At 37.3% G+C, this 17,735-nt stretch overlaps 1 protein-coding gene across 1 annotated transcript in view; it reads right to left on the reverse strand.

Annotated features, from left to right (window-relative positions):
- Positions 1–17,735, reverse strand: part of LOC101857257 (ankyrin repeat domain-containing protein 27) — a 30,751-nt gene that overhangs the window by 12,115 nt on the left and 901 nt on the right. Inside the window, exons 2-16 of the mRNA XM_005100731.3 lie at positions 16,725–16,853; positions 14,087–14,146; positions 13,152–13,242; positions 12,607–12,693; positions 11,785–11,879; positions 10,683–10,742; positions 10,094–10,150; positions 9,513–9,655; positions 8,782–8,921; positions 7,076–7,154; positions 5,849–5,914; positions 5,404–5,482; positions 4,229–4,363; positions 3,120–3,309; positions 1,268–1,407 (exon numbers count right to left, since the gene is read on the reverse strand). Coding sequence (XP_005100788.1) covers positions 1,268–1,407; positions 3,120–3,309; positions 4,229–4,363; positions 5,404–5,482; positions 5,849–5,914; positions 7,076–7,154; positions 8,782–8,921; positions 9,513–9,655; positions 10,094–10,150; positions 10,683–10,742; positions 11,785–11,879; positions 12,607–12,693; positions 13,152–13,242; positions 14,087–14,146; positions 16,725–16,853 — 1,551 coding nt within the window. The remainder of the gene's footprint in view (positions 1–1,267; positions 1,408–3,119; positions 3,310–4,228; positions 4,364–5,403; positions 5,483–5,848; positions 5,915–7,075; positions 7,155–8,781; positions 8,922–9,512; positions 9,656–10,093; positions 10,151–10,682; positions 10,743–11,784; positions 11,880–12,606; positions 12,694–13,151; positions 13,243–14,086; positions 14,147–16,724; positions 16,854–17,735) is intronic.

Below are 17,735 nucleotides of genomic sequence, written 5' to 3' on the forward strand. Positions count from 1 at the left end.
ATAGGAAAGAAGGAGCAAACCACACCAGAGCACCCGCCAACCACCCACAGTCAGAGGTCAGGGGTAACAAAAGTAAACAAATCCAGCACTGAACAAGGGGATTCCTAGACCTGTCAACCATTATATGACCAAAAATAGGAGTTTTCCTCAAAATCCTCACCCCCACCCCAAAAAAAAAAAAAAGATGTTAGGAGAAAACTCCAGAACCCCAGTAAAATAAAGATTACGTAACACATTATGAGTGGCAAATAAACATGTATAGCAATCACACACAAATAAAAATGTACATTTTTTTATAAGTCATGCCAATACTGGAAACAAAAAGGTGCATTTTCAAGCCGTTCGTGATCAGTTGCTCCAATGTTGCAAAGAAAAGCAATCTAAAAAAATTTCTTTTCACATCATTAAAGATAAGTCACATACGAGTACAGGAAACAGATTTCAAGGAAAAAATAAGACTTTATGCAGTTCCGATCAGGGTTCTTTGAAGGCTATTAAAAAAACAACAACAAAAAACAGAGAGCCCCGATTTTATCGGAGTACTCGGTAGGTCTGGATTCTTACTCTTATCACATTAGTTGTCAATATCTGACGACGACCAATGCACCGTAGAGGAGAAACATTTCTCCAGCGAAATAGAAGAATTAGCTGATGAGACCAATTCTGGCATAGAAAAGTTTGCCACATTTCGAACAATTTAAGGCAACACTTCCACTTGTGGATGTGCACAGATTGCCGGCTTCTCTCTTGGTTTCAGTATTTAATTCGTGAAGCCTCATATGATTTGCTTTAGTTTTAGTAGAGGTTTTACGGTGCTCGCAACTGGATAAGGTCATACGAGCGCCAGAAGATTAGAGGTGTTACAAGAGAGTAACAAATATAAAAAAAAGAAGAAGGGGAGATAAGGATGATAGATGTTTGATAGGAAAGAAGAAGCAAACCACACCACAGCACCTGCCTGTGACGGCTGCATATGGCCTCACATTATAAAAAGATTAATACTTGAAAGAAAAACAAAACACAACCGCTCTCTTGCCTACCTGCCGGTGAAGTGATTTATTTAGTTTAGTTTGCACTGAAATCTCGTGTGTATTCAAAACGAGACAAGGTGTAACACATCCAGAAGGGGAAATAATTGTGATATTAAAGAATCGTTCTTTCAACATTCGCAACATAGTTCATTCCCATTTTTACATTTCATACATCAGACACAAACATTACCCCGCCAACCACCCACTGCCCGTTTGCTGGCCAGTGTGCGACTCACCATAACATTCTGGTAACCTCTCTGACAGGCCAGGTGCAGGGGGGTCTGACCCAGGTAGTCGGTGGCGTCCACCACGGCGTTGTTCTGGATGAGGAGATCAATGAGAAGTCCTTGGCCGTAGTACGCTGCCATATGCAGAGCTAGGAGAGAAAAAGAAGGGGGAGGAGGGGGAGGGGAGGAACTTTAAAGCAACTTTCACACACAACTCTCTTCATTTTACCTTGGGGAAACAGGATGTTCACTGGTAGGTCCTACTACTTCTTCTTGTAAATGTTGTGTAAGGTCTCACATTTTTAAAACAAACTCTGACAGCATGTAAAACTTTTCTTTTTCTTGTTTTACTATGAAAAGACCTAGACCCGCTTTACCAAAAAAATTAGATTAGGAAAAAAATGAAAACATCATCCAAGAGTACTTTGTTACCATGACTACATGAGAAATTATTCACTACCAGTATGCGTTGGGTGTTTTGTCCATTTCAACATTACATTCCTTTGAACATTAATTATCAGATCATGTATACACTGAAGAGCAGACTAGAATATATATATATACATATCATTGTAAAAAACGCAAAAAAGTTCTAGCCACTTCAGATCACACGTTAGCCAAAAGGATTTTTAAAATTAAAAGTAAAAGAAAAAGGAGTTAAATAACTGAACACTGACGAGGAAAGACGACCTGAAAATAAAGTTAGAGCATAAAACTTGGTTGTGTGCGGATAGCTCCATTAGAAGGAAGCTAAACTACATTGAGGACCATCACAAAGTCAATCCAATTTTACCTCAAAATATGTGGGCGGTCGCCGGGTGCTCTGGTGTGGTTTGCTTCTTCTTTCCTATCAAACATCTATCGTCCTTTTCTCCCCACCTTCTTTTTTATGTTTGTTACTCTCTTGCAACACCTCTAATCTTCTGGCGCTCATACGACCTTATGCCGTTGCGAGCACCGTAAAACCTCTACTAAAACAAAACACACTAATATACGCATGCGTATCTTAAAACTTGGAATGACACTTTTAGTTAGTTATAGTAGAGGGTTTTGCGGCGCTCGCAACTGCAAAAGGTCATATGAGCATAGAGGGGTGGGTGTCAACAAAAAAGTCCTTACAGGGAATCAGACTTACTCTGCTCACCTCTCTAGCTTCAACAGCACAAAGTCTGCTTCGACTATCAAGGCACCCCGGAAATAGCAGGTCACAAGAGAGTGACAGACATACAAAAGAAGTAGAGGAAATGCCAATAGTAAGGATTAGGAAAGAAAAAGCAGCAGTTCCCTGTTGTAGATCAGGCACAGTTATGAGCATGACAAGATGAATCAGCCCATTTACAATTCTACTGTGCTTGAACGAGAAATGTCCCCCCTTTGGGAATGGCCTAAAGACACTTCAGTCAGTGGCACTGCCCCGAGGGGAATGACATTGTCCACGATGTCCACCAGTCTAACACAACCACTTTTTTCCTCCACAATGGGTGGTCATCTTAGTCTATTTCTACAGAGCTTTAAAAATTATTCCTTATTGAAAATATGAAGAAAATCTAGAAAGTAGAAATAATACCTCTTCCCTGCCACATCGCATGACTCGTCTTTTTAGTTAGTTTTAGTTTTAGTAGAGGTTTTAAGGCGCTCACAACTGCATAAGGTCATAGGAGCGCCAGAAGAATAGAGGTGTTACAAGAGAGTAACAAACATAAAAAAAGAAGAAGGGGAGATAAGGACGACAGACGTTTGATAGGAAAGAAGAAGCAAACCACACCAGAGCACCTGCCAACCACTCACATGACTCATCTGAAAAAGACATAAAATTCAAACTAAAATCTCAAACCCGTAATCGCTGGCCAGCTCGACCTACCAGTGTAGCCCCGATTGTCACGGGTGTAGGCGGTGACAAGCTCTGAGTCGTTCCGCAGCTTGCCCATCAGTTTGTCGCATTTATCGCAGGCGCACAGCGGGTGGCACAGCTTCAAGTGGAGCTCCTCACTGCTGCGGTGTGGCTTCTCCAACATCTGCTGAACCATCTTCTCATCGCCCGACTCCACGTACTACGGTGAAAAGACAAGACATTTACGTCAAACTGTAAAAACACAAATCTGCCTTACATATCTTTTTTTTTTTTATTTAGAAAGAGTTTTACAGCACTTGAAACACAATAAGGTCATATAAGTGCCGAAGATCAGAGGTGTTACAAGAGAGTAACAAACACAAAAAAGGAGGGGAGATAAGGACAATAGATATCTGATAGGAAAGAAGAAGTAAACCACACCAGAGCACCCACCAACCACCCACATATCTCTCATCACTCAACAATATACTGTACAGAAAAGACAGAAGTTTCAAAATAAAACGATACCCACAAGATTTCTAAAAAATCAGAAGGAGTATATCTGCAGCATCTTTTTAGTTTTAGCTTTAGTAAGAGTTTTACGACACTTGCAACACAATGCAGATAAGGAATACAGCAGTTTTGAAATCAAAGGACACAAAGAAAACATGGAAAAGAAATTAAAAGACAAGAAAAACAACATTATCAGTTTGAAATGAAGGCAGACAGAGCAAAGACATTTGTTTGATATTTCTACAAACAAACAATCTAACTTTTATGAACCAAACAAGGCAACTGTTTTAATATATGCTTTCCCAAAGAGGTTGTCAAGTTTTTTAAAAACCAAAGTTCCATCCATAACGTACCTACATAAATATATCAAATTCCTTACTCTGTGGAGAAGAGCTCAATTTACCATACAGAAAATCACAACAGCCTCAAAAGAAATGGCAAAATGAAACCTGAACATTTGAAACAACAAAACAATACAAGAAAAGCAAATGTGAGCAACAAACATAATTTCAAAGGCTGGACCTTTGAGTTAATATCAACTCCACTTTGAGATTAAATTTTTAAAAACAACAAACAAACAAAAAAAGCCCTAAAAACTTCATCACATCACCATTCTAGTGACCTACTTTAAAAAACTCATCAATAACGGATGTCTGGGACACCTGACGACTGGGGGTGCCGGTGGCTGAAGACACTGTGTTAGATGACGAGGCTGAACTGTCAGCAACATCTGTGACCACGATGCTGTTCCACCTCTCACGCTGCAAGAAAGTAAGGAGATATGGTAAGCCAAACTTCATTTGTGTGTATTCTGGATACAAGAAACACTTGACAACAATATACAGTCAAACCTGCTGTCAGATATGTCGCTCTGCTTTAGAATAGAAGAAGAGCTAGAGAAGAGTCAATGAAGTGTTCTTTACCTTACTGAGTAACTGACTGGTATGTGTACATTACAATGGCCTATTTTGGGGTGGACAAAACATAGCAGTCTTCCCTTTGCAAGCGTACTGCTTTTGAAGATGCACTTGATTATCTGTCCTTGTGGTTTTATGCACCCTGCATAATTTAACAAAATTTGATTATTTTTTTAATAATTTCTGATTATTTTCCTTCATCATTCTTTGTTAAAATTAACAGAATCGCATAATTTCACATTTTTGGGCTCAGTTTGCATAATTTCAGAATTTTCCTCGCATAACGATGGGGACAGGATTATGAAAGCAGATGAACATTTCTCCCGTTCTAAGGAGGGATGAAGTTCCTATGTTACACAGACAGCCAAGATGCTATTCTTAAACTATTCCACTTCTCCACTGCTTTTCAAATGCAAACCTATACCCTGCAGTTCAAGTTGTCCTCCCTTGTCCAAGAAGGTAAAGGGACCAATGCCTCCTACGCTAGTACCAGAAATACAGAAAACCTGAGCAAATTATAGTTGTATTTTACTATTGTATCCATATAACCTTGGGAACTCTGTGCCACCACTTTCCAAAAAGGAAATTTACTCCTTTATCCGATCCGTATGTTTTGCATAGCAGTCTGTCAAAATGATCTTTTGAGAAATACTGAAAGTTTCAAATAGATCTTCGTATTAGAAGTATTCTAAAATGTGAAGAATACAATCCGGGGGGGGGGGGGGGGGGTTGTTACAAAATGACCCCTGGGCATACGGATAGGGTTAAACATGAGTGAACCTCAAATACAATCCAGATATGACACAATAAGAACACAAACTGAGCCCACTGTGCAAGGAGCAAAACAACAATAACATAAGATTCAACATCCTTGGACAACTCACCTTAAGAGGTTTGATTTCATCTCTCACATTCCCACTGCGTATGTGCTCCAAGGCCGCTTCAATAGAAGCCAGATAAAATCTGCAGAGAAACAATGCAAATCAGAAGTAGAAACATGGCAATATGAAACAACTTTAAGACAAACTGTCATATTGTTTATAAATACACAGCAGATATCAAAATGAAGTAAAAGAATCATGCCCAAATATTGTTTGATTTAGTAAACGTGTTATGGCACTTGCAATACAATGTGCTGAAGGTTAGAGGTGTGACAAGAGAGTTACAAACACAAAAGAAGGAGCAGAGATAAGGATGATAGAAGTTTGATAGGAAAGAAGGGGCAAACCACACCACAGCACCCACCAACCACCCACGACTAAATACTGAATTATAGCGCATATCACAAGAAACAAAAAAAAAAAAAGAAGACACAATATTGCAACCTACCCAAACTCATCATCATCCGAAGATTTTGCAAAGTGGAAATGCCTCATGTACACCAGGTTTGCCATCCTGCAGGACAATAGGAAAAAATAGACACATGAAAATATGAATGAAAACTTATTACACCCAGAAAGATATGAAATGTCTCAAAAACTGATTCGCCCATTCATTCACTCAATTAACCTTTAAATTTAAAGGGGAAAAGAAAGCGATTACTACAAAGGATTAGTTCTCTTTAAAGAAAAACAAAGCTTTATTGAGCGACAAAAAAGTGACAGGTCGTGCCAACTTCTCAGAGTCATTCTGGTCCAGAGGAGAGTGTGTCAGACTAGCAGATGTAATAATCTGTCCCCGGAGTTTTATGCACCCCGCATAATTTAGCAAAATTTGATCATTTTTTGCATAATTTCTGATTATTTTCCTTTATCATTCTTTGTTAAAATTAACAGAAACGCAAAATTTCACATTTTTGGGCTCAGTTTGCATAATTTCAGAATTTTTCTTGCATAAAACGACGGGAACAGAATAATTAGGGTTTGATTCCCAGCTCCAGTGGGTAAGAAACTGCATCTTTTGCAAAACCATTTTTGCCTCTTTTTTTTACCTTTTCTTCCCTAATTCTCTTATCTAGAAATGGGTACTTAGCTGCTATTGGCAATGATGAAGTTTGTGAAGGACAGTGTTTTGAGCTTACAGAAACAAGTGCTGAAATGGTAATGTTCAATGATCTGGCTGACCAAGTGGGTTTTCCATTCAGGTTAGTGACCCTTCAGTTGAACAGCTGGTAAGATGATTGACCATCAATTTCTTTTACTGTGGTATGTGCAAGGGTCTTCCCGTCATCTCTGAGTTTCAAAGTTCACACACAAGTTAGGACATTTTCATTTCCAAACAGCAAAATAATTACAAGATGAATTGCTGTCTCCGTGGTTTTATGCACCCCACATAATTCAGCAAAATTTGATCATTTTTAGCATTATTTCTGATTATTTTCCTTTATCATTCTTTGTTAAAATTAACAGAATCGCATAATTTCACATTTTTGGGCTCAGTTTGCATAATTTCAGAATTTTTCCTGCTTAAAACGACGGGGACAGATTGGAAGGACTCCACCTCCACATACAAACAGACATCTTTGCAGGGGAATAGTTGATGGTCTTACACTCCTCGTGGAGTTAAAAGGCAAGGGAGAGACAGAATATGTGTGACAAATTATAATATTCTACTCACCAGTTTGGTGTTTCTGATTTGATGATAAGGAAGATCAAGATTGGGAGCAGATCATCTGTTGTCATCATTTCGGCCGTGTCTACAAAATTGAGTTTACAAAAAAACAAACAACCAGTGTAACAGCCATGGCAGATAGGATTTTCTCACAACAACCAGTGTAACAGTCATGGCAGATATGATTTTCTCAGAACAACTAGTGTAACAGTCATGGCAGATATGATTTTCTCAGAACAACCAGTGTAACAGTCATGGCAGATATGATTTTCTCAGAACAACCAGTGTAACAGTCATAGCAGATAGGATTTTCTCACAACAACCAGTGTAACAGTCATGGCAGATAGGATTTTCTCAGAACAACCAGTGTAACAGTCATGGCGGATAGGATTTTCTCAGAACAACTAGTGTAACAGTCATGGCAGATATGATTTTCTCAGAACAACCAGTGTAACAGTCATGGCGGATATGATTTTCTCAGAACAACCAGTGTAACAGTCATGGCGGATAGGATTTTCTCAGAACAAATGACAGCCCCGTTAACTTCAGTATTAAACATCTCAAATAAACAGATTTTCACACTCTGCCGTCACATCTCGCCCATCTGCGATGTTCACCACCCAGTTTCTTTGGATTTTCCCCAAAATGCCTTTGCCTTTGATGACAAAGGTTTTTACTATATAAGCCTTATGATGACAAAGGTTTTTACTATATGAGCCTTGTGATGACAAAGGTTTTTACTATATAAGCCTTGTGATGACAAAGGTTTTTACTATATAAGCCTTGTGATGACAAAGCTTTTTACTATATAAGCCTTGTGATGACAAAGGTTTTTACTATATGAGCCTTGTGATGACAAAGGTTTTTACTATATGAGCCTTGTGATGACAAAGGTTTTTACTCTATGAGCCTTGTGATGGAAAAGTGTTAAAAGCCTATTCATATCATTTAACGAATCTTCAACTGAAAGAGAAGATTGTATAGTCTGAAACTCTTCATTAACTTGCCAAGTGTCAAGAGTTAAGTTCTTTAGTGTCAAGGAACTTTTAGCGTTTTTGTCATGGGTCTTAAAATCCATGAAAACATTTTGAAACTGACTTCAAGTGTTCTTTAACTGTACATTTTCCGAAAGCTTGATGGCTTAGCAAGACCATGTAAACTAAAAAATACATTATTTTCTCATTTCTGCAGACCTGCAAAGCCATTTCTTGGTTTTTTTGTACAGTTGAAAATATGCATTCTGAGTGCCGAAAAGAAAAATCAACTTATCTTAACCTAGTGAACCAATGGGAAAAAAAAAGGGTACTGGTCCACTGTTCTTTCTGGAAATATATTGATAACTATAGGATATTTTGACTAACATGTGTAACACCATTACCTTAAATATAAAATAAAAAACAGAAATAATTGAACAAAATTTTCAAAAAGTTAAGCTCTTACTACAGTGTGTAAGTAAAAGTTAGCTTGTCTAACCAGCAAACTTATACAACACGTGAGGAATCAGTTTGATCTCACCTAGAGGGCAAAATAATATCACTTTCATGCAAAACAATCCTCACATTATCATACACACATTGTTCCATGTATACAAACAAACATAAAAGAATAATGGACTCTCTTTCTAGAAGAAATAAATAAAAAACATTCTAGATATGAGCAGAGAAGCAGCTAAACAAGCACAAAAACAAACTGACGACAAAACTGAACCTAACCTTTAGAATCCTCCTTGCCGTTTTGTTTGGGAGGCTTGGTGAGGGCTGCCACCACACGCTTAACACAGAAGAGTCTCCCCATTGGGGTGCTGTATCGGTTGAGACGACTCAACTCTTTTTTAGCTGGAGGAATGTTTTGGCTGAGAGCAGAGACAGAAATAGGACAAAACTAGGAAAAAGCGTTTGAGCAGAAAATGTAGAAAATGTCTTTCTTCCTGACCAGGCTTGTAAAATGGGGTCAAGTTAACAACATAGGTGTGACTAAAAGAGTAAAGTGCACAGAACTGTTATAATCTTGAACTTACTTTACTTGAGCTGAAGTACAATTTTTTGAGTATTTCAATTAACTCAAAGTAAAATTCAAAATTGTTCTTCGTGGATCCAGTACAATTACCAACATAGTGAGGATATCTATATATATAAAAGTGAACTTGGGAGGCTTTGTGCACAAACTCCTTCCTTATTACCTAACCCACACCTCTGAAACTTTGCAGGCGTCCACAGCATCCATGAGGCTAGGATCTAACTTTTTAAAAATTCACACAAACTGCTTTCCCCGATTTTTACAAAAGTTCTTTGATCCTAGTGAAAGCAGTAAAATCCCAATCAACGTGTCTCATAAGTAAATATAAATCGATGCCTAAAGTGAAATGCGATGAAAACATAGCCAATAGAAGAACAGAGAGACTACAGAATACTCCAACATCCAAGGAAAACAAGAAATCTCTTACTTGAATACTTTCCTGATTCCAAGGTCTGTGAGCTGCAGACTGACCAGATTACGAGTGATTTTATTGATCTCCGCATCCTGAGTTGCAAATGTAGCCGTGATAACTCGAAACAGATGTTTGTGGATGGCATTCATCACATATGTCTGAATGGGCAAAACAAAAAAAATTATTATTAATGACTCGCCACTAATTACCATTATTCTCACACAACTTCTAAGTCATGGCACCAAGTAGAATTATATTTTTTTTAATCTCTGCGGTTATCTCATCGAAACCAATAATAACAAAAGAAACTCTTATCATTTCAGTTGAAAGGGACTTTAAAGAGGAAATCTGGAGGCTTGACGAAAGTACCTTCAATCCTCGTCACCCGATGGCATTTAGGCACAAGAAATATGTGCTTTCATAATCCAAAGAGCACTCAAGAATAACAATACTCTCCATTTTGTTAAAAAGTTTTACTTCTTTCCTGTCCTAAGAGAGCGCAATTTCTGTCTGTCACACTCACTTTCCTAGCACAAAGTGATTATTATAGCATCCATGTGCTTCTCAACAACTTAAACAAATTTTAATCATCCTACCTCAACTGCAACCTTGAGGTTTTCCATGTACTGGACATTGTGTCTGGCAGAGCGCCTCTGAAAAGATAAATCACAGGAACATAGAATACTGACTTAGTTTTTATTTGTATTTGACTTCAATAAATTCAGTGGAACAGCAGTATTTTAAAAAATACAACTAATGAGATGGTCAAAGTTCTTTAAACAAATTCAAATAATAGATTAAACCAGAAGTCCTGAAAGCTCTCATCAGAAACAGACATGCACTTCAAATAACTAAATTCTAAATAAAACTATGACATCTACAGGCTTCATGATTTTGTAACTTCTAAGAGCAATTAAAATAAAGGAGCCTGTATCAAATTATACTGTAGCTAAACTAGTCTTCATACACAAATAAATTACAAATACAAGTTTAGTGAAACCTGAAATAATGTGAGATGCACATTATGATAAAAGTTGCAAGAATGAAAAATTCTATTTGTAAAGTTAATACAACTGGCCTACATAAAGAAACACTGTCCTTCTGAAACATAAACATACGATGCTGCAAGTGTTTGCTACTCTGTCTGAAGGTCAGTTCTTCCAAGCAGCCAATGAAATTTCTTACCACAACAGAATCTTTCAGCATCAGCTGCATTGCTTTGGTAAAATGAGTGTTGGCTGCATCCTGTTAAAAAATATTAGCACACATTCAGTATAATCAATAGTAAATCAAATGATGAACAACAAATCAAAGGAAATTCATTGATATAAACTAGTATTCGATGATGGGATGAAAAATTAGAATTGCAGTGCAAAATACACTCCTTGATACAAAAATAATTAATCAAAGATGAAAGTAAAGCAAGCATCCCCAAAAAACAAGTTCTTGCAGCATTTAAAATAAATTAATCATCAAGACATTGCAACATACAGTCAAAATTGTCCAAGATGGCAAAGTGTTTCCCTATTTTAGGTTGAACTTCCACATTGTCCAGTCTCTAAATGAAAAACCATTCGTTTTTATGGATTCTGATATTAACTAAGGCATGCCAGACGGTCACTAAAAAGACTAAGAATACTTAGATCCCATCAGTCTGTTAAAAAAGTAAAAAGATGTGCCTTTGAGTTTTCTTCATGCACTCACCCAACCCGTGGTTCAAGTAATTTTGGGTCAAGTTTTGTCCTTATTCCAAATAATCATCAGGCTTGCCAACTTATGAGATACTGAATTCTGGAATTTTGATTGCACTGGAGCGCCACAGACACACACTTCTGTGAAAGGCTACTTAAGCACACTTCTGTGATAGGCTACTTAAGCTACTAAAAAAAAGCACCCACACCACAAAATCAGCTCAAACAAACCAGTGGAGAAACAGACAGCGAGAGAGAGCCGTTTCGGGAAAGGTTCGAGAACGACGATAGCAATTCGGGAATTTCCCGAAAATTTCAGGAAGGTTGGCAAGCCTGAATGATACAAACAAAAGTAGAGCACCCGTTGAAAATCTGTTTTCATCTCGATAAAAAAAAACAATATAAAAATTAGAAACAGTGAAAATTGTAAGTGTCTGCTTTGATTAGCTATCTGACAATGAGAGTTCTAAAACACCCTTGAAATGTCAGCAGCAGGGGTTCATTGGGACTTCATCCCCTGGCAGTCAATTAGTTACTTAAACATGCGGAGACTGAAAGTTTGCAAAGAGTTTGGATATTCTATCAAAAGACATTACCACAATGCTTCTCAAGTTTTCTCCTTCGAGTCTGTCATAGGATGTCGCAAATGTGCTCAGCATCCTGTTCAGAGAATCTCTACTCTTTTGTCCACCTGAAAGCAAATCAATAACATATTATTATCTTCCAGTTTAGCACACCAATATCTGTTTGCTTTTCTATCCCACAAAGCAACTTAATTTATACAGTTCCAAGTAAGGCCCATTTTTGTGGATTATTTTGTTTTAGTGAGCGTTTTATGGAACTTGCAACATAATTTGGTCATAAAAGTGCTGAAGATTAGAGATATTACAAGTGAGTAACAAACACAAAAAAGAAGGGGGGGAGATAAGGACGATAGATGCTTGATAGGAAAGAAGGAACAAATCACACAGAGTACCCGCCAATCATCCACTTATATGGATTCATGCTACTGCATACTAAAATAATGTCATCATAGACTGAATAAATAAGACAAGACAACAGCACACAAAAATCGAGGAGTCTTGGTTTTAATAAGTGTTTTACGGCACTTGCAACACAATAAGGTCATATAAGTGTCGAAGATTAGAGGTGTTACAAGAGAGTAACAAACACAATAAGGTCATATAAGTGTCGAAGATTAGAGGTGTTACAAGAGAGTAACAAACACAAAAAAGAAGGAGGGGAAATAAGGACGATAGATGTTCGATAGGAGAGAAGAAGCAAACCACACCAGAGCACCCGCCAACCACCCACTTAAGGAGTCTTTTTTTAGTTCAGGTTTTTCGGCGCTAGTAACTGCATAAGGTCATAAGAGTGCCAATCTCAAGGAGTCTGTCTGAAACAACTCCATATCTCACCTGAATGTGACCACAGCAAGTCCATGCACTGCTGATAACTAGTTGGTGAGAGAACCTTGTTCACACTGGAATTTCTTGGTGAAACATCTGAAAGATGAAAACAGCCCCCATGAGCAAAAAAACATTACTAAATTCTACGATACTAGTACTAGAGAGAGAGAGGGACAGGGAGAGAGAGGGACAGGGAGAGGGAGAGGGAGAGAGAGAGAGAGAGAGAAGGGGGGAGGGAGAGAGAGAGAGAGAGAGAGAGAGAGAGAGAGGGAGGGAGGGAGGGAGGGAGGGAGGGAGAGAGAGACAGAGACAGAGAGAGAGAGAGAGAGAGAGAGAGAGAGAGAGAGAGAGAGAGAGAGAGAGAGAGAGAGAGAGAGAGAGAGAGAGAGAGAGAGAGAGAGAGAGAGAGAGAGAAAGAGAGAGACAGATAGAAAGAAAGAGAGAGAGAGAGACCAGAGACAGAGAGAGAGAGGGACAGAGAGACAGAGGGAAGGGGAGAGAGAGGGGCAGTAAATTCCTTCCAACAGATACAGGATGGTCAATATACCACTCACCAACGGTTCTGTTGAGAAATCCACCAATGCAAAACACCCTGTAACTTCCACCTTCATCAGTGTGAAATGTTTCAGCAAACAAAATCGAAGCCTGTTATAAGACAAAAATAGTTGGCTTGAATAAGAATACATGTAAGCAAATGCACAGTTAGCACCAACTCATTAATGAGAAATACTGATATCTTAAAACAAACAATCAAGAACTGCGATAGATGAAAAGGGTCCTCATGTCAATATCAAAATAAGCCTACTAAAATCTGTTTTCTAGAAGATGAAGTCAGTTCCAAAAGATTTTGAAATGTTAATTATTGTTCCAAAATATATCATTTCTAATTCAATAAATTCTGCTCTACATATATAGATAAAAGTAATGAGAAGTACATGGACACAATAGCACTCACTTACTGCAGGGAAAGAGTAACGAAGACAGGCGGACAGAAACAATACCGTAAAAGGAAAGGAAAGAAATAGCACAATAAAAGAAAAGTGTGTGCGGGGCACAGCGAAAAAAAGTTTGCTCCAAGGAGTGGTCAGGCGTGTCTCAAACCAGCTCCTCATGGAGACAATTAGCAGGAAGACCCTGAGGTGGATGCTGGAAAGGAGAGATGAGCAGCTATGGACGTGTGCCGCCTGCTATGATTCTAGCTCTGGATCCAAGTAAATCCAAGTAAGTGGCACCATCCGACCACCCGCAGGAATATGAAGCATGGACTATTAACCCATATACAAAAATCATTGAAAGCCACAGATCTGTTGGTTTTCAAACACATAACAAGTTAACAGAAAGATGTAAGAGTAACTATCTATGGGCTTCAAAATAGTTAAAGGTTAGAGTTATACTTTTATTTATACAAACGAACATCACAGATAAAATATCGATTTTCATCAAACCTGAACCCCTTATAGCTTTATCTTCACACAATGAAACACCTCACCTCTCTCTGACTATCGAATCCTGCTTGACCGATGAGGCTTCCATCTCCTATTCTGACCGTCTGAAAAGTAATACATTTTTTTAATGAAAAAAAACAACTCAATATGAGCATCAAACCATTCTTCACGAAAACAAAAGGCATTATTATTCAAAAAGAGGAAGTGAGGAGAGAGAGAGAGGGAAGGAGGGAGTGAGAGAGAGAGAGGGGGAGGGAGGGAGGGAGGGAGAGAGAGAGAGAGAGAGAGAGAGAGAGAGAGAGAGAGAGAGAGAGAGAGGAGGGAGAGAGAGAGTGAGAGAGAGAAAGTGAGAATAAACTGAGGGAGATTTCATTAACTTAGGGTTACGTCCTCTAGGTTTCTATGAATTAGGCATTAGATGCTCAAAGTAAGTACTTTGTTGAAAAAAATATTAATCTTTCTTTCAAGTGTCAGAGATACGATTCTGTGGTGCCAGAAATGTTTTTGTGTTTTCAATCCCATGCCTTATAACCACAGATTTTCTGAAAGTTTGATTGTTTGGCAAAATCATGTAAATAGAAAAAAACAACCCAATTTGTTTTTCAGCTTAGTAGGTCTTCATGGCCATCAGCATTTTAGAGAGGCACCGAACCATTATTCTTCCAAAAAACATAGATAAAGGACATATATGTGGTGCAGCATGAAGGAATCAGACGTTCGTCCAAATAATGAAATTGAAGAAACGACATTTTTCTGCCAGTTGAGAAATTTTTATTGAATTCTTATTTTTACTTCAACATCTTTATGCCCATTAAAGAACACATTTTTTTCTGTACGGATTTTAAAACAACAAAAAAGTGTTGATGAAAGTCACAAAAGATGCAAACTTGCAGTTTCAATGAACGTTCAAGCTTTGGAAGCCACCAAACTTTGGCAACCATTTCTTGCTAACATTACTTCTGCCACCAGGTGAACCTCACCTCCTTCAATCAAAAACAGCTCAACTTCTGTTCAAGATAGATGGGTATTTCTTTTTTTTTTTTCCACCTTCAACAAGACAAATAAATAAGCTATAAGATGTGATGTGTCAGTAGCTCAAAATGTGCCCAGAAATTTACGAGCGCCATGTTCCATTATGTCATGACACATATTTGCCTTCCCATTTATAAGAGATGCTTCTATTTTCAGTATTGACAAAGGTGAAAATGAAGGCAGCAACAAACTGGACCGATTTATTGGCAGCACATTCAACCTCATATCCCTGTACTAGTATGAACAAATCTGTCTTATTTCTCCTTCAGTGAATACAAGAACAAGAGATCATGAAATTGTAGTGATTTTAGTAAGTTACAGCGACAACTTTTCCCATTTAGGAACAAACCAGTTTCATTAAAAAATATAAACCAATGTACAAACGTTTTTAAAATGCACAGAAAACTGAGGTAGCTAACCGAGTACCAGTACTAATACTGAGGGCACTTTGAAATAAATACACAAAAAAAGAAGTTTCATTCAGATATCAAGATTCCAGATACAATATTTCATATGATAGTCGGTCATGGCAAGCTGGAAAATAATAAATGGGGGGGGGGATGCTTATTCGATACCTTAGGAGTTTCATCCAATTTGCTCTAATTTGTAGAGCATGGAGAAAAAAACTTTATTCAAGCTGTTGCAAAATGATTTCATTTAGAGCAAGAATTCATAAAAAGTAGAAATATAATACAATGCAGCTGTGAAAGAATTATTTATGAATATTCAGTAAATTTGGATCAGTCAGATTTTGCAGCAAACATTTACCAACCTGCCAACCCCACCTTGACCAAAAATAGTTTTCCTCGGAATACTCCCTAAAATTTGGAGTTTGGGAAAAAAATTAAAATAGTCGACAAAAACCCAGTAGATTAAAATAACATTTCAAATCAAAAGTAGCAAATAAACGTGTACAGTGAATACATGCAAATAAACTTAAATAAAACTGTATTTTCATGTCGTTTAAGGTGAGTTATGAATGTATTGAAAGTAAAAAAACAGTATTAAATTATATTTCCATGTCATTTTCGATAAAAGTTGCACACGACAGATCGAAAAAGAATTTAGGAATCAGAGGAGACTCCAATCTCATCAGAGCACCTGGCAGATCTGCTTTTATAAAGAACTAGCTGGGCCCCCTTTAAATGAAAGGAATAATCGGTGCATTAACGTCAGCCGAAAGTCATTGGCTTATGATATTTACATTCAACTGGAATGGAGCAATAAATTTTGAGAGATGCAAAATTAGAAGTTTTAGATCTATACTCTCAAAACAATGCGCACGGCAAGTGAACGGAAACCTCCTTTCCTAAAATTAAAGACAGAAGCGTTGGCCTACAAAAGCGATCGGCGAAATAAAGAAATTTAGCTTTTTGCACCAAAACTGTCTCAAAACTGAAAAAAAACTAAGGGCGTCATGATCTGGAGAATATTTTTTCAAATCTTTTGGCGAAAAGCGCATGTCGATCGATGCATCCATTAAAAAGCCTTTTGAATAGCAAAATTCGGCCACCACAAATAAATAATAAATGACCTCTACCATAATAATATTATACAATACCTTTCACTTCAATCCTCTGAAAATTAAAAAGTTTTGAAACACAATTAGCAAATTTTTGCTTTTTCAATTTGTAAAAGCACACAACTTACTTTGCCAGATATAGTAATAAAATCATCAGCATCATCAACAACTTCTTTTGTAGGCAGAAGGATGTGATCTTCAAGGTCTGTAACCTGAAGATCTATTTGTGCAGCAATGGAATACTTTGGAACGCACAGCTGGAAAAAAACCATCAGAATATAAATGAAAGATGTTCAGAATGCATGAATTCATGTAATCAAATAAAAACCAGGGAAATGCCATCATATAAAAAACAATTTTCTTTAAAAAATTCACTGTTATCTTGAAAGTATTAAAAAATATGAATAGGCACTGAGAATAACAGGAATATTAGTTAAATACATTTTATATTTATATATAAATACATATATATATATATAAATATATATATATATTATATATATATATATATATATATATATATATATATAGAGAGAGAGAGAGAGAGAGAGAGAGAGAGAGAGAGAGAGAGAGAGAGAGAGAGAGATATATAAATAAAAGAAGGAACAAACCACACCACACCACCATACAACCACCCACCATTAACAGGTGTTATAATGAAAAAAAATAATTGTTTATTACATAGTCTTCTCTGCTCATTATTAGTTTCAAGTCTTTTCAAGAAACCAGATCCAGCTAAAAGTTCAAATATATATGTCACTACTTGGCGGAATCAGACACTCGTCAATTTTGGAGCATATGGAGTTATTGTGGTATCATCTTTAAAGCATGTTCATTTACCTTAAAATAAATATCCATCTATCTTCAATAGAATTCGAGATATTAGCGACTGAGGGAGGTGGGGATCGCTTGATCTCAAAGGCAAAATTATCGAGAAAATGGCTTCCAAAGTTTGATTGCTTCCACTTGAGAATACTTGAGAACTTAAAATTTACATTTTTGTGCCTACTTTAATCAAGGTTTTTCAGCAAAATCCACACTGAAAATATGTTTTTAAACAGACATATAAAAGGTGTTGAGCCAGAAAACAAAAATTACATAAACACTATGCATATATGATACACACAACACTACTTAAT

The sequence above is a fragment of the Aplysia californica genome, unplaced genomic scaffold (genome assembly GCF_000002075.1).
Source record: "Aplysia californica isolate F4 #8 unplaced genomic scaffold, AplCal3.0 scaffold00258, whole genome shotgun sequence".
Lineage (NCBI taxonomy): Eukaryota > Metazoa > Mollusca > Gastropoda > Aplysiida > Aplysiidae > Aplysia > Aplysia californica.